The following is a 24,176-nucleotide window of genomic DNA, read 5'->3' as shown; positions in this document are numbered from 1 at the left end:
CCATCTGCAAGGAGCTGAGAGGCAGGAGCGTCCCCAGGCAGCTGCTTAGGTTCCCATTGGTGCAGCAGGTGCAGTGGCACCAGGTCCCAGATGCCTTAAAGGCCCACTGAACCCTGATAACTGCTGTTTGTCAAAGTTCAAACAGAGGCCTGAGGGGCCCACAGAACAATTATTATTGCGGTTTTCCACAGTCCAAACAGAGGGCAGAGGTCACATTTCCCTTCTTGCCTTGGGGCCCAGGTCACACTGGCTAGGCCACTGGTTAAGGATGCAGTGGGGAAGAGGTGGCGAGACAGGTGGATTATATAAACAGCTGGACGATGACTTCATGCCTGGGTATTAAAGTATTCATTGCAATTAAAGACTGGAGCAGGAATAGATCTCATAATATAGGAAGGCCTATGTACAAATGCCGCTCGATTGGCGGCTGCCTTTTAACTTCTCACTTCTCACCTCTCCTAATTTACAGTTTTATTTTAGATGCAGACATAAATCGTGACCTATGAAAATGTTTATCTATCTTTAGGTTCAAATGGCCCATCTTTTCCATATGCCAGTATCAGACAGGTCGGGAACGCCTAATGGCTTTAAACTTGATAAAGCCACATTAATCACTGGTCTTGAAATGCAAATGGCAGCATTAGGCACTCAGAGGTGTAATCTACGTAATCTCATTATGTTCAGGGTATGGGAGGGTGTTTAGGGCATAAAGCACTTTGAGAAAAACATTTCCGCCACCTTAGAAATTCAATCTTCCTTGTCCTACCCTAGTATACAAGTAGTACCACATTCTTTGTATACCTGAATTAAATAGGCACACAAAATAGTACCGGATTTAAAGGCCCAGTTCAGAATTACATGGAAGGTGCACTGTCCCAGACTACACAACGGTGCAGTTTTCAGTGGGTGCTATCATCCAACACAGGGGGAGTACACCAGAATATGCTGGAAAAAACATGTGGTGCCCCAACATAGGCGCAGTTGTAAACCACCAGTCTGCTTACATAGTAAAGCATCTGTCTGCTATTAAATGAGGTGGCACGTTTCCCCTGCATATGTTAAGAAACAAGGGTGAGTAGAAACCTTTTGGGTCGAGAAAAAACTTAAGACATTAATATTGAGATTTTTTGCCAATTAGTTGATGTTTGCAAGCACTAACACTTCTCTGTGTAAAGTTCAATTCAATTTAATCTTTATTTCGGCACAATAGCGCCATGAAAGATACATAAAAATACATAATACATTTTGTATATAGAGGAATAAATGATTTTACAGGTATATTGTGCGGCTAGGTAATCGAAAATAAAATCTATAATTTAGTTAAAAAGGCATATAATAATTATTTACAACAATTAAAAAAATACTAATAGACTGTAAGATTCATAGATATACACAACCAGTTAATAAGATCAGAGTACAGCACATAAGATTCAGTACAGGGGAAAGAAAGTATTCACAGTATAATTACTTTTATAAATTCAAGCCCTTCTTCTTACGTATAAAATTTATTGCAAATAAGAATCTGCTAACAGCAAAGACAATCACTTGTCTAGTATCCGACTTAATAATCCTAAACGACTCTTTGCATGATCGCACTCCTAAAATATTGCACACTGGCTTTATCCATTTTTTCCTTGCTATTTCATAAGCTGGGCAAAAAAAAGAGGATATGTTGTTCATCTTCCTTTGTACAATTTTGGCACAGTGTGCATAGCTCACTAATCCTCACTTCACTCAACCTGGACCACCTAGCTAGAGTTGTGTTGGTTTTCAACATTCCGTATCAAAATTTCATGTATAGACTTTTAGCCAGGGGTGGTCGGACCTTGTCTAAAAAGGCCTCAAAACGGGGAGTATCCTTGAATTAAAAAAAATTAGTTCTCATTGGTCCGCCAGTGCGGTCATTGGACAAGCTATGTGCAATGTAGCCCCAAAAGGTCGTATTCAACAATTGTTTTGAATTTAGCGTCACACTTGAAGGGTCTTCCCAAAACTGGGACAACCCAATCCTATTTATCCATGTGCGCAAGTTTTTTAGCCAAACATTGGTGTTATACAAATTCAAACTCATTATTTCTTGAAATCCGTTTCTATAGTCTGATAACTCTGGTGTACACCAGAGTCTGACCCAAAAAGATAATGGTCGTAGAATAGCATAGTGATCTGAGCGCTTCATATTTAGATCAAACATTAAGGGTATCAGTGGGGTACTTTTTGGTAGCTTTAAAAGGCTCCTATAAAATTATTTTCACTAATTGTAAAAGCATTCCTAGATGTAGGCCCCCATATTTCGGCCCCATATAACGCCGCAGACTGGGCTTTGAACTTGAAAACTTCCAGTGCCGGGGAAACAGCTTTACTAGAGCTCGCCCCATGCTTTTTTAGGATCGGTAAAATATTCTGAGTAAGGATCATTTTACTCTTCTCTGCTTGGGTCTTCCATGAGAGTTTTGAATCAAGCAAGACTCCCAAGTAGGTAAAATTCTGTATTAATTCTAGTTTTTGATCATTTAAAAACAGATTCCCCCTAAATGTTTTGTGAGGGTTTATGGCCATACATTTAGTCTTGTTTGTATTGATCTCTAGGCCCTTACTATTGCAATATGATTGGAATGAGTTTAAAAGGGTTTGTAGACCTCCGGGCGTCTGTGAGATTAATATTGTATCATCTGCGAATAAAAGGGCAGAAACCCTTTCTCCGTTTAACTTGGGCGAATCATTATTACAGCCCTCTAAGTGAGACGGGATATCGTTTACAAACAGTGAAAATAGCGTAGGAGCCACCACACATCCTTGGCGGACTCCACGCTCAATCGGGATATATTTTGTTAGTTCGCCATTTGGTCCCCATCTCACTTTTGCAAAATTATTTGCATGCAATCTTATAATCTGGTGAAGCAGACAGGCAGGTAGCGCCTGTGAATATAGAGATTCCCATAAAAGATCGCCTGAAACTAAATCAAAGGCGGCCCTGAGGTCTACAAAAGCTACGTAAAGATGCCCTTTCCTTATGTGTACATACTTCCAACATAAGCAACAGAATCTAAAAACTTGATCAATAGTGCTTACTCTGCGACTAAAACCAGATTGGAACTTGGTGAGTACAGTATTTTCTTCCAACCATAAGTTCATACATGCTAAAATATGCCTCGCATATATTTTTTGTAAAATATCCATTAAACTAATCGGGCGATAGTTGGAAGGCTCAGTCCTATCGCCCTTTTTAAAAAATAAAACGATTTCCGCAACCCTCCAACTATCCGGAAAATCTGCACCAACTACTAGAGTATTACACAAATGGTTAATATAAGGCGCCCAGACGCAAATTTCATGTTTGTATAAATCGCCTGGGACTTTATCTAAGCCTGGTGCCTTGCCGCTTTCTATTGCATTAATTGCTAGCTCTGTTTCCTCAATATCAAACTCTAACATACTTTCACTAATTATAAACCAAGATGAATCCCTTTCCCGTGCCCCTGAACATTCAGGCGCTTTGTAGAGTTGTGAGAAGTGATCAACCCAGGTCAATTCGTCCGGTGTGATTCCCATTTGTCACCAGTCTCCAGAACCCAACATGATCCTTCGTTTAGCTGCCATTAACAAATCCAACTAACTTTCCTCATCCCAGTTAGTTCTCGCTTTCGCTTGGATCACTTGATATTCTTTCCTCGCCACCTTAATCTCTTCAGGGGATTTACTTTTTATTGCCACTAGAAGTTTAGCCTTACTGGTACGGCAATCCTTACCATACCATGGTTTGCTATTTAATAGATTATTTGTCTTTTGATGTGTTTTTTTCGGCATTTTCGTTACCAAGGATAGTAAGGATTTAAAAAACCCATTGTGTAAGTCGATGAAAGTGTTGCCCTCCAATGATGTACTTCTATAACTTGAGAAAGTGTCAGCTAAGAGTGTATAAATACATACTAGCACTTCTCCCTGCTCCAATATATGGGCCCATTTTAGTGATCGTCGGTTATTGCTAACCAATATGACATCATTGTTGGTATTTGATAAATTAGATGTCTCGTTCTCTACACCTACACTAGAAATTAAACTAGAAGCGATTAGCAATTGCAGTGGCTGATGATCACTTTTAAACCTATGCATGATCTCTAGGTCGATTAAATTGGAATAGATATCAAAAGATACTAGGACATAATCAATTTTGCTTTGTGAATTGTTCCTTACGAAGGTCGAAGCTTTCAATAAGTCTGATGGAAGGCGGCCATTGCATGCCCTCAGACCGTACGCGGTAGTCAGCCTCATAATCTGAACTGCCAATACAGTACAATGCACCGGCTCGATGCTATCCAGTAGGGGAATATTATTAACCCTATCCTCCTCATCAGAGATATCACCAAGGCCTATAATTGGTTTGTAATTACAATTTAGGTCTCCGCCTAATATCATACTAGGTTTCTCCTCCAAACTATTTAGGAAGCTATCCAGCTTTTCCAATGTCGCTGACTCCTTGGACGAACGGAATGGTCTATTGTAAACATTATATAAATATAGCACCCTTCCTTCATTCGTAGTAATTTTTAAGCCAAGTATATCAACTGAATCGATATCTAATATTGTAATGCGGACCTCTAGTGTTACTTTTACCCATATTGTGAGTCCCCCCCGAGGGCCTGCCTCAATATTATAGGTCCTGTATCCTACTCTGTGCAGTGTACTTAGCGCCCAAGTTTCTTGTAGGAAACAAATATCGCTTGTTTCTATGTAATTACACCAGTCTGGGTCAATTAGATTTTTCGATAGCCCCGCTATATTCCAAGATATTGGTTTAAGGGAGTACCTCCACTATTGACTGTTTGTTGGTCATCTATGATTACATCTTTAGTACAAATATCCGCTCCAAGTAATACTCCTTCATCAACTGAATTCAATGGCTTTATTTGTCTCTCTATAAGCCCTACTCCCAATTCATCGTTTCCCATCTCCTGGACATTAATTTGTGGTTGGGTTGCTAGTGGGACATTCATCTCCTTTTCCCCAAACTCTTTCGGGCTGACAATAGGCCCACCACCTGCCACACCTAAGTCGGAGGCGCCGGAGGGGAAGAGCCAGACAGCCCCCCCATCCAGTGAGCCTCCCACAATCTCCAAATAATCACCTGTGACCGTTGGTACCAATAGTCAATCGACCGTCTCCAGAGTTGAAAGTTCTAGGAATCTATTAGAAGTGTGGAGAGGAAGGAGGGTTTCGGGATTCCTATACCTTCGCTCACTAGTGGGTCTGTAAAAGTATCCCAATGGGAGGGCTTGAATATTCGTATTGGCTTTCTGGGACTCATCACGTATTCTCAGAAGATGGCGAACAGTATGAGGACGTTTAAAATTAACAACTATACATTCCCCATCAATATCACTCCTCTGTTCACCCACCCAGCTTACCCTACGCACCATAATGATCTCATTAATTTTTTGTGGATTGAATCCTTTATATTTTTGGAGCCAGTCCACCACCTTATTCCTGAGACTATACCATGTTTCAGATTGGTCCCCCCTTAAAGCAGGTACAGCGGTTAGTACTAAAACATAGGGGCATGTGGCTGGGGGCAATCTTAGGTTGTCACTGTTAGGGGTTACATTAAATTTGTTAGGATTTGATGTGGGTAATGCTAAATTACAATTACTGAGGTAGTCTGTCCTCCCTATAGTCTGGTCAATCCTTCTTTCACCTAAGCCAGGAACATTAATCCGCAGTTATTTTTCTTTTGGTGGTTGGGCTCCCTCTCCTACAGTATCTGTTTCGACATGGTAACTAATCCTGTCTGAGTCAGGGAATTTCTTTTTGGGGTCACTTCTTTGTTTTTACCATAGTTTGTTATTTGATCAACAAGTAATTTGGCACAATTCTCAAGATTGTCTTTCCCCACTTTGATCATAATATCTAGTTTAACAATAGCCTGGTTTATGTTATGAATTTTATCATCCAGGTCCTTCAATCTGGTGGTCATGAGATTATTTATTTGCGCCTGTACTGATTCTAAGGTAGACTTAAAAATATCTGCAACAGTAGAATCTAATGTTTCGACCATACTGTCAGCTCCGTTGGGAAAAGGGGGGTAAATTATCTTGGTTTGGGTTCCAAAAGTTTTACTTCTAGGACTCATATGCTCATTTAATTCTGCCTGATTTTTGGGGCGCGTCTTTGTCCCTCCCACACCTCGCTTTTTATTGTAGGTTATTTTCCCTTGCAATGAAGACTTTGGTTCGCTTTTTTCTTGCATTCCTTGTTTTGCCCCACGTTGTCTAGTTGCCATCGGAGAAATTGGAGACGCGTCTAACTCCGACTGATTTCTATCGTTTATTAATGGATGTCCCCGCGTAGGGCTCTCTACAATATGCACAGGGGATGTAGTCAGCTCGCTCGCAGATTTATGTGATGCGTTTGTAAGAGCCAGTGCGCCGGCATCATTATATATTTGTAACTTTGATGGATCCAAAGATAACCTCCTTTCAGCAAGAGCAATTTCATGGCTTCTAAGTGATTCAGCTCTCTAGTCTTGCTGGTCCCAAGTCTTCTGTTTAAAAGCCAAGGGGGGTGGCCCGACCCGGCCTCCTCTGGCCACAGATGGCCCCGCCCTTGTCCCGGGCTTCTTCCGGCGCTGCCCGCGCGCGTTCGCGCGACGTGGGGGCTCTCCTCAGCTTTAAGCGCCTCCTGGCTCGGACTGTGCGGTCGTGGCTTCCGGCCGCAAAGGCTCCCGGGACTAATAGTCCCTCCCTCGGTGCGGCCGCGCTGCGGTGTGAAGGAGCTGCGGCGGCAGAGGGAGACCAGGGAAACAGCAGGTAAGTTTTGTAAAAAATGCCCCCAAGTATCGATAGAGCAAATGACCTGTGTAAAGTAAGACCATGAGAGTTTTGTAACTTTCAGATACTCAAATTGCTGATTATGTTGCAATAAAAAAAAATTCTAAGCCTGAAATTTCTTTGGAGGTTGCATGCGGGCAGCCTAAGTTATCCTGCAAGATTTTCTTGATGAATCCTATTGCAACTAAAATATGTGCTCTCTCAGGTAAAGTAAGGTTGTTAGAAGCTTTTCTGCAACTCAAGATACGCCTTACTTTTCACCTCATGTGGATGCATTGCTCATGTTTAGTGAGATCTCCTTTCTGAGTAGAACGTTTGTGGCTTTCCCCTGAGGTTCCGTAAAAATTATTACGATGTTCTGGGCATTGCCGAATATGGACGAGTTTGGTATCTACGAACCGCAAATGACGAGTTCGGCAAGTGTGCGAAATTTCGCTACACTACCTGCCAGGGTTCGTCTAATATTACGTGTTTTTCATCTGAACCCTTGGGTTCCATTTTAGATACGGCATCCATTTTGTTTCTTGCCCTCACGTAGTCAGCGAGCAGGTAACTGTTCGCTCCTTGACCCCCTAGTTCCCAAGCCTTGCGGAAGACGCATGTTCCTTTTGTGCGTCTTTATGGCCGGAGGAATGACACAGCAAAGGCAGATGGCACAGCTTGAGGGTAATCTGGTTGTACCGGTCTATTGTAACAGCCTTGCAGGCGATGGATCCAACTCTTTGATCCTACGATCATACTTCCGATATTTCCCCCACACTCTTTTCTCTACACGTGTCTGACTTCCTTGCAGCTGCTCTTGTCTCCTCTTCTTTGTCATTTACAACTCTAATGGGTATGCCTAATGGTGGGAAGATGTGCTTTTACAGTTGGGAACCGGCATTGCTATTGTAATTATGTTCCGGGATTCTGAACACATGAAAGCGACCCTTTTGAAGTTTTACTGTGGGAACTGAACTGTAATCTCTTGTCCACATGTTATGCAATGGCAACATTATGTATAAAAGAGAGCGACCTACAAACGCAATTTGAAGCAGACTCTCAGAACCTACACACTGTTGTACTTCTTGTGACTTTTGCCTCCCTGCAGTAATAAACGCTGATCTTTGACGCCGAAGGAAGTGTCCCGTGTCTCTGTAGTTTGTGCGCCGAAACAGGTATCCCATGAAGGTTATAGGTGTTGTTCCCTGGCACCGCTGGTACTGTTAAAAGTCCAGTCCTTCAGTTGGCGCCCAACGTGGGGCGACTTCAGTGGTACCGGTCCAAAGCCTGACGATCGTGAGGAACTTCGTGTGAAATCTCCGAGGGAAGGTGCACCCCGCTTCATCGATCCTGTTGTCGAAATAAGTGGCCCGAAGTTTTTCCCTGCGAAGATTCCCGCCTCCTGACGGCTGCGACGGACCGATGCCCTGACTGTCGACCTGTCTTCGACGCCCGGCGCAGACCTTATGTACAAGCGAGACGATAGACGGGCCTTCCTGGTGACGCCATTGAAGTTCTGAGTTAAGTATTTTGTGGGTCGCTCCCAGTCCTTAGTGGTTGTTCTAGCTTCTTGAAAGCTTTGTTGTTAGCCTTTAAGGCTTTGTTGTAATAGCTCACCGAGCTTTGTAATAGCCTCCTCAGGCTTTGTGGTTAGCTCTCCGAGCTTTGTAATAGCCTTAAGGTTTTGTTGTATTGCATGGTTCCATTGCATTTGTGGTTCTTAGTATTGGTTCTTAGTATTATTTGACAGTTGCAATTGCCAAAAACCGAGGGTTTTGATTTACATGAGGTTTTTATTGCTTCGGTAATCCTTGAAGTTTGATACTAGGTTAGTGTGCACGATGCCTAGCCATAGTGGTTTGTTTCGTATTTTCAAATGTTGCGCAATGGATTCCCGGTTGGAGGACTCATGTCCGATACCTCCAGTTGGAACTCCGATACATGATCTTTATAGTCGACATGGTGTAGGTCCTATAATCTATAATGATTATTGGGTTCGCTATACAAAGAAAGATGGTGACCTTAGATGGCCACCACATGGAACTTTTGAACTTTCGATTTTAGATAATCTTGAGGCTAAATTATTTTTAAAGAAAGCTAGGCCAGCTATGTTTGATTCCTTTCGGATATGGCGTAAAGAGGCCAAGCAGAAAGAAATCAAACAACTTAAAAAGGATCAAAAGCAAGAGTTTGTTCCGGTAATGCAAGCTATAAAAGAATGTAGACAAGACAAAGAAGAAAAGGACATGGAAATCTCTACTAGATTGCATCACATGAAAATAGATAAATGTTATCCGGTTTTATCGAACAAATTGGAAAAGAAAGAAGAAGATTTGAAGGAGGATTCCTTGTTATCATATTTGATGAAATCACCACCCCCTTATGTACAGGGTGCTACTGCTCCTGTAGCTGCTCCTGTAGTACCTCCTGTTGTACCCCTTGTTCCTCCAGCGGCTGCGGGCCAGCCCGCTGTTAACCCTATGTTTGTTCCACCACCTGTCCTTGTTCCTACTACTGCCCCTATACCTGTACCTTCACAGACTGTTGTTTCTGCTACTCCGACTACCTTGTCCGTTCCTACTATGCCTCCCTTCACCTCCAGTGTTGTTGCCCCTGTTTTTCTTTCCCCTTCTGTTCGTAAGCGTGTTCCTAACTCTGTTGCTACCCTTTATTCACCTCTTTCTGGTCCGTTATTTTCGTCTGATTCATCTGAAATTCCTCAGAGACGGAGTCAGATCCCTAGTGGTAGGGAGAAAGAGACATTAATAACCATGGCACATAGGTGGATAAGACATCCTGCTAATTACACTCCTCGTGTGGTCTTTGATACGTTTTCTCAGTTTAATGAGCCTACGCAGAGATTCGTATTTGAGGAAATGTGTAACTTTTTGAGAGAAGAATGGTATAATGATGATGTAGATAATGTACCGTCCGACATAATTGAACTTCAGAGTCACTTTTCAAACGGTATGATTATAGGAGAAGATGTACGACGTGCCGTGGAACGCTTATTAGCGTTCAGACCCACAGCACATTCTCGGGTGTCATCAGATGATACCACTGAGAATTGGAAAGCGGCTTCTGGTCAGTATCCTATGAGAGAAGTTCCGCCACTGTGGGTGCCTGGTGATCCTAATGCAAACCCTGTGGTTCTACCGCATTTTCGAAGGGTATGGAAACGATCGGAAGTCTTGCAAGTGAAGCAATCCTTGCCCGATCCGCGTAAAAACCCGGCTGGTTATTATAAGGAGTTATCGCAACTGGTGGAAGCTTCTATTATGAACCTTGCCGATATCGACATGTTGTTTGGTACTGTTGTACCGCAACCAGTTTGGGCTAAAATTCGTCAAGCTAACCACGCAGTTGAATTAGGGGGTGATTGGGCTGCACTACTAGCGGCTGATGCATTACAAGTTGGTGGGGCTAAGCCTGACCAGCTAATCTTAGATTTGCCTCAGAAAATAATTACGCTTATGAAAACTCTCATGCCAGCGATGAAGGTGAACTGGGATAAGTTATCAGCTTGTAAGCAGAAGAAAGACGAGAGTGTCTCAGATTTCTTTACAAGGTTCGAGGAAGCGTTTGTCGATCACAGCGGCCAGGACATGGGCGCTGAAGGAGGCCAGCGGTTATTCGTTGACAAATTCGTGTCAAATTTGCTGCCTGAGCTATGCAACAAATTAAAGAATTCAGAGAGCGCGTGGGCAGTTTCAACCCCTGCGCAAATACTAGCAACGGCCCAGTATTATGAGAATAGGGAAAAGGAAGACAGTGATCGTGTAGAAAAGAAAACGAAGGAGCTCAAAACGAAGGTTTTGTTGCAGCAAGCATACCCTCCACGATCAAACCAAAATGATTCACAACAGCAGTATCGACCACGAGCACAGCCCGATAGGACACAGCCGCGCTCTGACAACTTTGATTATAGATCTTCACTTAGGTATAATCAGTGCGCATATTGTAGGAAAGAGGGACACCTAAAATATGATTGTCTTGCCTTACGAGACCGTTTAAATGGTGTGTCAGCACGAGGAAATCGTGGTGGTGGTCCCCAACAGACACCACGTGGTAGAGGTCGTGGTTCATCCCACCATCAGATTGATCGTCATCAAAATCAATCAGACGCGAATAATTGCTTTGACCAGCGAAATATGGGGTCGGTTCGATCTGCACAGTATAATGTGGATGATTATTACGTAGAGCATGAGACTGTTGTAAATGACCATTACTAGGACAGCCAACGACAAAGAGAGGGAGTAGTATCAGTTCCGGTCGATCAGAGTGGACCTTACGTTGCAGTGGCTACATTGGGTGTAGTTGAGCCTTTTCTGTTAGACACTGGTGCGACGAAAAGTTCCATCATGCATTCGAAACTCCCTGGCGCACCTTTGTCTGGCTCAACAAACGTTTCCGTTGGATTCTCTGGCGCCCCTGTTAGTAACCCAGTCTCTAGTCCTTTACCACTTATGATTGGACCTCGTGAGCTAACGGCTCCACTGATTCTATCTACAGGTTGTGGTGAGAATCTTTTGGGCCTGGATTTGTTGAAACGACTATATGCAACATTGTACTGTTCCCCAGAAGGAGTGGAGCTTACATTGGGATGGAGAGTGATCTCTCCCATATATTTATCGATCGATAAATTCCCACCAGAATTGAGTTCCCTCCCTGCGTCCTTATGGGCCACAGGTCCCAATGATGTGGGCCTGTTAAACATTCCACCCTATGTAATTCAATTGAAACCAAATGCGCGATTACCGCGTTTACCTCAATATCGTATTTCTCTTGAGGGCGAACGAGCACTGTTAGCAATCGTTCATGATCTCATTGGAAAAGGTGTCGTTGAAGAAACACGTGGAAACGTGTGCAATAGTCCTGTATTGCCAATTCTGAAACGAACTGACCCCAGTAAACCTCCTGTGTATCGCTTTGTTATAGATTTGAGAGAGGTAAATAAAATAGTGGTTCCACAATTTCCTGTGGTTCCTGACATTACGGCTTTACTAACAATGATTCCGGCATCTGCCTCCTGGTTCACAGTGATCGATTTAAAGAATGCTTTCTTTAGCATCCCAATTGCAGAGGAAAGCAGAGACCTATTCGGATTTTCATTAGGTGGTCGCAGTTTTAGGCTGAAACGCGCTCCACAGGGCTACTGTGAGAGTCCGTCAATCTACAGCCAAGCACTTAAAGGTCAACTTGATGCCTTTGTATTACCAACAGGTGCAGCTTTGATTCAATACGTTGATGATCTTTTAGTGGCAGCTGATACAGAGGCTATTTGCAAAACGGCTACAGTATCATTGTTACACTATCTACATGACTTACATCATAAGGTATCGCCTTCAAAGCTACAGTATTGTTGTCAAGAAGTTACCTATTTAGGTCACTTATTGTCAAGAGAAGGGAGAAGGTTGACCCCAGAGAGAATTGCAGCAATTTCCCGAATGACTGTGCCAAAAACCCAGAGAGATGTTCGTGCCTTTTTAGGTATTACGTCCTATTGCAGACAATGGATTCCAAATTTTTCATTGTTGGCGAAACCATTGATAGCCCTTACGTGCAAGGATGTCCCATCCCCATTACCTTGGTCTGAAGAGTGTCAGAAAAGTTTTTCGGAATTACGTGATGCGTTGTGTTCGGCTCCTGTGTTGGGTACTCCTGACTACAGTAAGCCGTTTACACTATACGTTCACGAGAGGGATGGTTGCGCGTTGAGTGTTTTGACACAACCTTTTGGTGGCAAACAACGCCCATGTGCCTATTTTTCTTCGACTTTAGACCCAGTAGCAAGAGCCTTGCCAAGTTGCTTAAGGGCAACAGCGGCAGCTGCGGCGTCCATTCGACAGTCCGCAGGTCTAGTCATGGATAATATGCTTACGGTAATGGTTCCGCATGCAGTTGACACTCTATTGAATCGAACGAAAACTCAACATCTGACAAGCGCAAGATTGTCTGGTTATGAATTGACGTTGCTGGCCAGTCATATACGGATAAAACGATGTAATGTGTTGAATCCAGCAACATTGTTGCCGATCGACACAGAATCAAGTGGTGAAGCAGTACATGACTGCTATCTCAGAACTGAAGAGGAAACTAAGGGTCGTATTGACCTAAAAGATACTCCATTGACAGATCCCGATGGTACTTTGTATGTGGATGGTTCTTGTTTCAAGTTGCCGAACGGTGATGTGACAACTGCGTATGCTGTAGTAACATTGAAAACGATTGTAGAAAGCGCAAGATTGAGTCAGAAATCAGCTCAGGCTGCCGAGTTAATTGCTTTGACGAGAGCGTGTGTGTTGTCTAAAGATAAACGGGTGAATGTGTTTACAGATAGTCAGTATGCGTTTGGTGTGGCACATAGTTTTGGACGACTGTGGAGAGAGAGAGGATTCCTTACGTCGCATGGCACGAAGATTCAACATGGTCAGCTTGTAAATGATCTTTTAGATGCACTCACATTGCCTAAACAGGTGGCCATAGTCAAATGTAGCGCACATCAGAAAGTAACGGACGATGTGGGTCGCGGTAATGCGTTTGCGGATGAAACGGCTAAAGAAACGGCTAAAGATTTGACGAACAGAATGTATGTTACAAGTTCAGTGAGATGGCCAACAGAGACTGGTATGTGTGAAGACACATTTGAAAGTGTGAAAGGAATACAGAATGAAGCCACTGAGACGGAAAGGACAAAATGGAGAGAGAGCACGGGAAGATTGGATGAGAATGGATGTTGGGTTGATTTATCAGAGAAGCAGAGATGGATGTTACCGGATGCGTATGTGCTCGCTGTTGTTACAATGGCTCATGGTATGGCGCACATCAACACGAAAGGCATATGCAAGTTGTTGTCTCATGTATGGAAGAATGATGGGATTACTAAGTGTGCAGAGAGGGTGGTTAAGAATTGTATGGTGTGTTTGATGCACAATCCCGGTAAGGGCACTCCCACTCCACCTGGCCATTTTGCCCCTCCTACATACCCTTTCGAAGTCATCCAGTTAGACTTTATCCACATGGACCGATGTAATAACTTGAAGTATATGTTGGTTGTAGTGTGTGCATTCTCTAGGTGGATTGAGGCCTACCCCCTTAAGGACAATACGGCTTTATCCACGGCAAAAATCTTGCTCAAAGAGTATTTTCCCCGCTACGGAATGCCTCGGGTCGTATGGTCGGACAACGGAAGTGAGTTTGTTGGGAGTGTGATGAAGGGTGTGTGTCGCGGTCTAGGGATAGTACAAAAATTTCATAGTGCAAACCATCCACAATCAGCAGGTTTAGTGGAAGGATATAATGGCACTCTAAAACTGAAATTGGCTAAAATTCAGGCAACAACTGGTTTATCATGGCCCGACGCTTTGCCTCTGGCTCTCCTGTCGACCAGGGCAACTGTACACTCTCGAGTAGGGCTCAGCCCATATGAGATTGTGTTCGGCCGTCCTGCTAATGTATGGGGAGTCCCAAGACCAAAGGAATTTGACAAAGTTGAATACCCTATGTTGATTGACTATCTCTATGATCTGACTGCTAAATTGAGTTTGATTCATCAACAGGTTTTTGAGTCTCTGCCGTCACAAACAGAGGGTCCTGGTCATCGACTTCAACCAGGGAACTGGGTCCTCGTCAGAAACTACGGACGAAAACGAAACCTTGAACCAAGATTTGTGGGCCCGTTTCAAGTACAGCTGGCTACGAGGACGGCGGTTCGATTACACGGACGTCGGAACTGGGTACATGCTACTCACACAAAGAGAGTACCGCTTCCTCTGCCGTCGGACACCTGGATGAGAAGAGGTCTTTCTTCATCTGAGACCGACACTCTGCAACGTTTCGTTCCATTCAGCGAAGCTCGACTTGTATCTGACACCGTTGCTGACTCCCCTCAAACAATTTCCTCTACGTCAACCTTGGAAAATTTGACTGTTGAACAATCGCCTGAACAATTGAACACTCCTTTGCCGTCCAATCCACTGTTTGAAGATCAAACTCGCCCTGGAAGTAGCCGATATTTTCTTCGACCACGAACAAGCCACAAATAAAAAGATTTTTTTTGTTTCTAGGTTCTACATCGCTCTAAAAACAGTGGACATTATATATTGTGTATCTTTTCTTTTTCGTACAGCCAAGAACATTATTTAGTTAGAACCTATCATCCAGATTGACCGTAAGGCCGTGCGGGTACTTCCTTCTGTTTAGCAGCTATCGACACAAGGTTGGTTTCTATTATCAATTTCTGGGAACTCCTGGAAATTGATAACCGCTACTCAGAACGAAGTGCGTCAAGAACGTCGCGGACGGTTGTTAGGGGATGGAATCATCATTGTCTAAGCTGTCGAAAAGAGAGGAAATGTTGGCGCACAGATCTGCATTACATAAAATGTTCCATACGAAATGGTTTTTCTCACAGGTGATCATACTGTTTCTCACCATATCTATGTTACTGGTAGGGGGAGTATATTATGGGTCCCGGTTCTTATTGTCTTCTGCTACACCTACTCTCCCATCTCATGATCTATATTTCGTTTCTACTGTCTCTCCACATTCCTTTTATCCTCTGCCTCAGCACGAACAAGTCAGACGTGCGGAATTCAGAAACACCTCTTTTATTCAACTTTTGCATCAGCATCAGTTAGTGGTAAACACTACCAATTGTTGGGTGTGTGGGTTAATGCCACATACCATGGATAAGGGTATTCCGTACTTAGTTCTGCCTTATAGTGCACAAGGGTCAGCTCGAGCATTACAAACTATGTTCCGTAGCGCACTAGATTCCTACCCCCATCGAGAACCACGCTCAGCAAACTCTGGTCCTGGCCCGTACCACAAGACTCTGGCGAGAGCTATTGCAGACTTAGATAGAGATATTTTTGACGCATCGCTCATCCCAGAGGAAGAGGTGCGAGCATATAAGGAACTAAGTGAAGCTGAGTACAGCTTATCAGTGGGTGAGAGGCAGCTTAAAAGCTCGCCACCGATATGGATTGTACCTCACCTTGGTAATTTCTGCTTGAAAGGTCTTGGTCGAAATCCGAGAGCTCAGTTTGGAGAGAGTGCTTGTACTGAGACATATGTCTTACCGACACTCTCCTCCCCGGTTTTCCTGCCTGCCAAGGGTACCTACTTTGTATGTTATGATCGAGCCTATACGTGGTTACCTCATGACTTCTCGGGTACCTGCTATATTGCAAATCTTCTGCCTCCGACTTTCACTGTGGCCTCTGATTATCACAGGAATAGAATTGTAAGAGGTGTGGTTAGCAAAGAAGATACTTCCGGACAAGAAGCTGGAGACTTCTTTAAGGGTTTCCTACCGTTCTGGGGACCAATGGTTAATAGCAGGAACCTGAGACAGTTAACTCGTGTAGTAGAATCAACTGCCAACATAACTGCAAATGCCCTTGGTAATTTGACAGCCGAACTCCAGGCGGATAGACTGATGACGTTGCAGAACCGTATGGTTCTAGATATCGTTCTAGCAGATAGAGGTGGGGTTTGTAAAGTCATCCATTCGAGCTGCTGCATATTCATACCTGATAACGCTCCAACGGTTTATCAAGCCATCTCTAAGTTGCACAAAATTTCGGAGTCCATACACGTGGACGAAGGAAATTGGACGCTTCTGGGATGGTTTTGGGGCCTGATGTCGACTTGGGGTTGGAAGATTCTGATGATCATAGGGGTTGTTGTGACATTTCTGTTCTCATGTTGTCTTTGTGTGCAATGTGGTCCTGCCTTATGTAGCCTTTGTGCTACGACGTGTATAAGACAGCCCGTTGTCACCAAAGAGGCATTGAAGGACAGAATAATGTATCAGCAACATCTGAATGATCTGATGAGTATCGAAATTGATTATGATTCCGACTAGTGCTTGCCTACATGAGGGCAAAAGGACCGTCTGAGGTTCCGTAAAAATTATTACGATGTTCTGGGCATTGCCGAATATGGACGAGTTTGGTATCTACGAACCGCAAATGACGAGTTCGGCAAGTGTGCGAAATTTCGCTACACTACCTGCCAGGGTTCGTCTAATATTACGTGTTTTTCATCTGAACCCTTGGGTTCCATTTTAGATACGGCATCCATTTTGTTTCTTGCCCTCACGTAGTCAGCGAGCAGGTAACTGTTCGCTCCTTGACCCCCTAGTTCCCAAGCCTTGCGGAAGACGCATGTTCCTTTTGTGCGTCTTTATGGCCGGAGGAATGACACAGCAAAGGCAGATGGCACAGCTTGAGGGTAATCTGGTTGTACCGGTCTATTGTAACAGCCTTGCAGGCGATGGATCCAACTCTTTGATCCTACGATCATACTTCCGATATTTCCCCCACACTCTTTTCTCTACACGTGTCTGACTTCCTTGCAGCTGCTCTTGTCTCCTCTTCTTTGTCATTTACAACTCTAATGGGTATGCCTAATGGTGGGAAGATGTGCTTTTACAGTTGGGAACCGGCATTGCTATTGTAATTATGTTCCGGGATTCTGAACACATGAAAGCGACCCTTTTGAAGTTTTACTGTGGGAACTGAACTGTAATCTCTTGTCCACATGTTATGCAATGGCAACATTATGTATAAAAGAGAGCGACCTACAAACGCAATTTGAAGCAGACTCTCAGAACCTACACACTGTTGTACTTCTTGTGACTTTTGCCTCCCTGCAGTAATAAACGCTGATCTTTGACGCCGAAGGAAGTGTCCCGTGTCTCTGTAGTTTGTGCGCCGAAACAGGTATCCCATGAAGGTTATAGGTGTTGTTCCCTGGCACCGCTGGTACTGTTAAAAGTCCAGTCCTTCACCCCTCCTGTAAAAGGCTTTAGTCCAGTGTGAATTCTCTCATGTGAAATGACATTGTATTCAAGACTAAACCTAATCTGACATTTAGATCACACATAAGGCTTTTTTCCCCTGTGTAAATTCACTCATGTCAAGTGAGAAGTCATTTGTAACCAAAATGTTGCTTGCATTTCGAGCACTCATAAGGTTTTTCCCCAGAGTGGGATCTCTCATGAAGCATAACACTGTCTTTAGAAGTGGTCTTGGGCTCAATGTCCGCGGACTCGATAATTCTCGCCTCGGTGCCTACTCTAATCATGGGTCCCACTCTGCAACTCTGGGCAATAGCTTGCTTAATCTCCACAACGGCCCCAACAGCGCTGGGATGCCTGGCTTCACCTTGGGGGTGCCCAGGAGGGGGCATCTCACAGGGAAAGCAAGGAAGGGTTCCACAGCGGTATACAGCACCAGGATGCCCTGAGATGGGGCGGCAGTGCGCTTTACAAGTATACACACATTTACATTCACATTTAAGATTCAAGCTTTTATGGCATAAGGATTTTCTCCAGTGTGGAGTTTCTCATCTCTACCTCTGAATCTTTTCTGACATTTAGAGCACTGATAATTGTTTTTCTCCAGGGTGGATTCTGACATGACAATTGAGTTGATATTTTTGGCTGAAACACCTTTGGCATTCGGAGCACTGATAAAGTTTTTCTCTGTGGATGCTTATATGCTTAGCGAGAGCCGTTCTTTCACGGAAACATTTCTGGCATTCAGAGCACTGATAAGGTTTTTCCCCAGTGTGGGTTCTTATATGCTTAGTGAGACTGCTTTTGTCACTGAAACATTTGTGGCATTCAGAGCACTGATAAGGTTTTTCCCCAGTGTGGGTTCTTACATGCTGAGTGAGACTGCTTTTTAGAATGAAACATTTCTGGCATTCAGAGCACTGATAAGGTTTTTCCCCAGTGTGGGTGCTTATATGCTTAGTGAGATTGATTTTTTGACTGAAACATTTGTGGCATTCAGAGCACTGATAAGCTTTTTCCCCAGTGTGGGTTCTTATATGCTGAGTGAGATTGAATTTTTTACTGAAACATTTTTCGCATTCAGTGCACTGATAAGGTTTTTCCCCAGTGTGGGTCCTTGTATGTTTAGTGAGTTTGCTTTTGTCACGGAAACATTTCTGGCATTCAGAGCACTGGTAAGGTTTTTCCCCAGTGTGGAATTGCATATGTGCAGTTAGAAGTGATTTAAGTCTGAAATCTTTTGGGCATTCAGAGCACTGATAAGGTTTTTCCCCAATATGGATTCTTATATGATGAGTGAGACTGTTTTTGTCATTGAAACATTTCTGGCAATCCGTGCACTGATAAGGTTTCTCTCCAGTGTGGGTTCTTCTATGCCGAGTGAGACTGTTTTTGTCAATGAAACATTTCTGGCAATCCGTGCACTGATAAGGTTTTTCCCCAGTGTGGGTCCTTGTATGTATAGTAAGTCGTCTTTTGTCACTGAAATATTTCTGGCATTCAGGGCACTGATAATGTTTTTCCACAGAGTGGGTTAATGCATGTCGATATAGACTCGGTTTGATACTAAACCTTTTGTGGCATTCAGAGCACTGGTAAGGTTTTTCCCCAGTGTGGAATCGCATATGTGCCGTTAGAAGTGATTTAACGTGGACATTTTTGGGGCATTCAGAGCACTGATAAGGTTTTTCCCCCAGTATGGATCCTTATATGATGAGTGAGACTGTTTTTGTCAATGAAACATTTCTGGCAATCCGTGCACTGATAACGTTTCTCTCCAGTGTGGGTTCCTCTATGCCGAGTGAGACTGTTTTTGTCAATGAAACATTTCTGGCAATCCGTGCACTGATAAGGTTTTTCCCCAGTGTGGGTCCTTGTATGTATAGTAAGTCGTCTTTTGTCACTGAAATATTTCTGGCATTCAGAGCACTGATAAGGTTTTTCCACAGAGTGGGTTAACCCCTTCAGTGCTAATGACAAGGGTAACTCGTCATGGAGTTTCCATTGGTTTCAATGGAAATTCAATGATAGTGTTGGGGATTGCTTAGCAGCCAAGTGGTTAAAGCATGTCGATATAGACTCGGTTTGATACTAAACATTTTGTGGCATTCAGAGCACTGATAAGGTTTTTTCCCAGTGTGGATTCTCATATGCTTAGTGAGATAAGATTTCCGGCTGAAACTTTTTTGGCACACTGAGCCCTGAGAGAGGTTTTTCCCAGTGTGCATTCTCTCAAATTCAGTGAGATGAGATTTATGGCTGAATCTTTTTTGGCACAGGTAACTTTTTTGCGCAACTTGGGTTATTTTGCTTTGATTGAGGCGGGTTTGAACACTCAGTTTGTTCTCACAGCCCGTGTTTTTATAAAGTGTATTCCTAGAGTTACATTTAGTTGTCTCTTGCTTATATGCCACGGTAAGAGTGAACCCGATTTTAGGTTCAGGCTTGTTTAGATAATGTTCAGCATTTATCTCTAAAAGAAATTGTGTGTAATCTTCTTAACACTTGAATTGAGCAAAATATGTCTAGAAGCAGCCCTGTAACATCTGTCGAAATGTTTTAAGCAGATAATGGTCTTTTGGTTATAGCCTCACCGGCAGCAACTTATTTTGTGACTGAAGTTTTTCTCAAATCTATTTGTATAGGTTCTTTGCAATGCAGTGATAAGGTGTTAGTCTGATATTTAATGATTAAACATGAGAATTGCCTTTTTGCACTGGCCTAATGTCAGTAACTGAGGGAATAAGAACATGCACAGTACTGTTGTGGCTCACCAGTCGCAGAACATCAGTTCGTTTTACCCTTTCTATGTTTGGTGTAAGGTTAAGGTTTGTAGTTCTAAAGACGAGGATTTATTTGCATTAGCTATAGCGCAAAGGTGCTCATTTAATCAGTTTTTACATATCACTCCTGCACAACAGATAAAGTTGAGGCGATTTACATAGAATTACAGAACAGTACACAATAAAAAGGAAACAATCTGAAATGGTCATGAACACAATAAAGTGGTGAATTTTTAAGGTTTTTGCCAGAGTGAGCAGAGTGGGTCAAGGTGTTGTATCCCGAGGCAGATAGTCTCAAACTTGCGTAAGTGGTTAAAAACGGTTGTTGAACAAAGGTGATTTTCCAATCTTTTGGTTGTTAGCCTGCAGCTTCGGAGTCTTCTTTCAGTGTCTTTTCTTTGATGGTTTGCAGGAGAAACCTTTTGTTATATCTTTCTTTTATGCAGTGTGTGCTTCCTCTCTGGAATTACATGATGCTTTAGATCATACGTGCTTTAGATGAACGTTATTCTGTCATGCTGAGGCAATTTGTCTTTCTGATAATACTTCAGATGAGGATGTTGTGATTGGTCTTTCTGGCATTATTTCTGATGCTGTGTGGACACATATGACTTTGCTCTGGGTTAATGAAATGCAAAATTAGAGACTTCACTTACAGGTATAGTACTTTCCTCAGCTCCCACTTCCTCGCCACACCTAGATTTTGGAAATTGTTTAAACTTAGAATGCTGGATGTCCTTCTGTTTTTCAAAATAATCCTTCTTATGGCACTAACATTCAGTTGGCTGGTGCTAAATCTTGCTTTCTTCGTCCGTAATTTCAATCACCTATAGTATTAAAATTAAATAGTTAATACATGTAAATTTCCCCAAAAATAATTTACAAGTCATATCAATGCAGAATTGCAGAATTTTGAAAATGTTGAGCTGTTCTTCAGACAGAGCAGAGTGTAGAATGGTAGCCTGAGAGTACTTGGATGTAGGAGTGAGGATTTATAGAATGTCCAACATTTTATTAAGCTCACAAAGGATACCTGTACCCTATGGAGTTGTAACATAGAATCCCAAAGGCAGATATTATAGTCATATGGACTGGCACCAAACAGATATTAAAAAAAGATATACTATTAATTTATTTGTAATGCAGATTTCTGGGAAAGGAATGACTCCTCTACGGACAACAGGCGTTTTCCCCTGCCCTGAGTTACCACCTACTTGTATCTGGTATCCTGACTTTTGAGCTTTGGCCTCTGCCTCAAGCAAATCTATTGTGTGCTGCGAGGACTATGCCTAGACCTATCCCTCAACTATGGTCCAGAGTGTGAATCAAGGGCAATGAAATTAAGGAGTACTTTCAAGTGCTCATTTTATTCCACCTGATTATCAGTTGTTAGGTTTTTCTGCACCTGGATTTACTGGGTGCAGAAAACCAGGACACAATTATTTTCCAAACAGAAAAATTAGACTTTAAAGCTGCATAAGACTCTGGGTGCAGCAGAAGCAGTCAAGAAGTTTGCTGGGTTTTTTACGAACTGGGGGAAACACACAATTCTTCCCTCTGTTGGTGTTCACAGTCGTTGTTGGCCTATGATTCAGCATTGAGTGCAGAGCGTATAGAGTAGAGCCGAGGGGCCAAGCCGAGCTGGAAGAGTTGAAGAACAAGCCGAGCGGAGCCTGGGACGACTGCCCTGGTTTGTTTTGTGACTGGGTCCGGCTCCCGAAGGTTTCTCCCGCTTCACCCGTGTCCTGTTATACGGGCGCTTTAAGTTCTATGGATCTGCTGTGGGGGCAGGAACGGCCACTGCCGGCATCGCGGTGCTAATTCGTTGCCAGTGCTGCTCGTGTGGCGGCTGCTGCAGGGGTCAAAGGAGCCTTGGTCTGCGGTGCTCCTGGTGCGGCGGCTGCAGCAGGGCACAGAGGAGCACAGAGGGCACAGAGGAGCCTTGGCCTGCCACCTGATTTTACGTATTTACTAAGCATTGAGCAGAGCAGAGCTGAGCAGAGGAGTGGAGGGAAGCGCCTACATCTGCCGTCTGTAGTGGGACTGGCTCTGGATCCTGCTCTTGCTCCTGAAGGATTGCTAGCATTCTCCCTTGTACTCTTGACAGCGATGAATGGCAATGAACAAGCAATGAACAGTGAGTGGTGAGTGACAAGTGGCAAGAGGTGTGTGGCATGTGGCGAGTAGTTAAGGTTGATCGGTCCGTAAGTCGCTGAGCCATTGGAGTCTGTAATAAGTCTGTAATACAAAATCTAAGAAATTATGCAAAGGGGAAAGTGACTATAGACTTTGACCCTGTTGAAGCACCCCTTGACCCCTGAATTACTCTGCATGCCTAGACTACAGCCCTACCCGGAGCCCGGATATTAATCGATTGATTAATTAATTAGTTAGTTCATTAAATAAGTAACCAGCAGTACCAGCGGATTCAGTACTGAGGTGTGCTTTGGGGGTGTTTTTCCTTGGAGGTGTTTGGAGGTGTTTCTGTCATATCAAAGCACCCTTTGGTCTTGTCACAGGCCTGTTTGATTCTCTGAAAGAAGCAAGACTTCTTCACCTTAGAATGTGTATTATGAGGTCAGGAAAGGAGCGGCCAACTTTCCCTCCTATCAAAAGGAAAATAAAAATACAACAAACACTAATATTAGATACATTTATAATAAAACAGGCAGGTGACATAGTCCTTTAAATCATCTAAGGTCCATACATTTGGGAAACTGGGAAAGTCGCAGTCAAAGTTTGATTTTATGAAAGATCCAACTGGTGCTATGCTAACATTGCTAATTCACCCATGTGTTCTTCAAACACCAATTAGACCACTTAGTAGAACAAATATTATATCCCCTAAGCAAGGAGTAAGTGAACCAGGCCACCCTGAGTCTGAAGCTGAAGTCGAACGAATGTCAAATTCAACTAAGGACCAAGTCAACCATTGGGGTCAAATAACGGACCTAGAGATGTTAACTATTCCACTTACTGGTCGTTCACAACAAGAGGACCCAAAATGCACAAATCTAACAATGGGAGATACTCAGCAATTACTACCAACTAGGCAGCCAATGCCAATAGAAGTGCAAGTAAAAATGAGAACAGCTAACGGTATAGGGGAACCATCTAATTTGGGCCAAATAAATTAACGAGAGCAAGAAGCTCCAAATGAACTAAATGATGGGGTGAAAATCATAAGGAAAGCCAATACCCCACTGAAATCGAATCTTACTCTGTCTAAAATAAATTCAGTTAAAAAACAGGCCCAGCCGTAATGTAATCAAAATAACGGATCTCAAATTAATAAGGACGAATACAACAGCAACCCAGAAACTCTGCAGCGTTGGAGTACTCCGTATCAAAAAGACGTTTTGAATAGTAGTCCACAATTCATTAATTCTTGTGACGAGGGACATGATTTTCAAGGACCACAAAAAGAGGAGTATAAGGACCTATCATTCATAAATGGGCAACACCATAGCCCAGGTACTCAGTCACCAGGAAGTGAAAACGCGGGAGCAATTTGGGATTTATTCATTAAAACCTCGAAATTAACTCTGGAAGCTTTAACATATAAGTCCAACAAAAAAGAGGTCCGAATAGATCTCTTGAGCGCTACGGCATCCTCTGTTGCCGGATCTGAGCAGAAGATACCAACACAAAATAATATAATAGTAAGGGCACCATCTCAACCAATATCTACGTATGCAGAGTGTAGTTGTGCCCCACTAATTAACAAACTGGCTACCATTCCGGATATTTTAAAAACAATAATTGACGATGTAAAAGGGAATT

At 43.2% G+C, this 24,176-nt stretch overlaps 1 protein-coding gene across 1 annotated transcript in view; it reads right to left on the bottom strand.

The window, feature by feature from the left end:
• LOC144805923 (uncharacterized) overlaps positions 1–24,176 on the bottom strand; it is a 214,915-nt gene that overhangs the window by 79,060 nt on the left and 111,679 nt on the right. The window contains 1 exon segment of the mRNA XM_078672393.1: positions 18,198–19,069. Coding sequence (XP_078528519.1) covers positions 18,198–19,069 — 872 coding nt within the window.

Source organism: Lissotriton helveticus (genome assembly GCF_964261635.1).
Source record: "Lissotriton helveticus chromosome 1_1 unlocalized genomic scaffold, aLisHel1.1 SUPER_1_unloc_33, whole genome shotgun sequence".
In the NCBI taxonomy this organism is placed as follows: domain Eukaryota; kingdom Metazoa; phylum Chordata; class Amphibia; order Caudata; family Salamandridae; genus Lissotriton; species Lissotriton helveticus.
The sequence above is the reverse complement of the archived record's forward strand: the minus strand, read 5'-3'. Positions and strand labels throughout refer to the sequence as shown.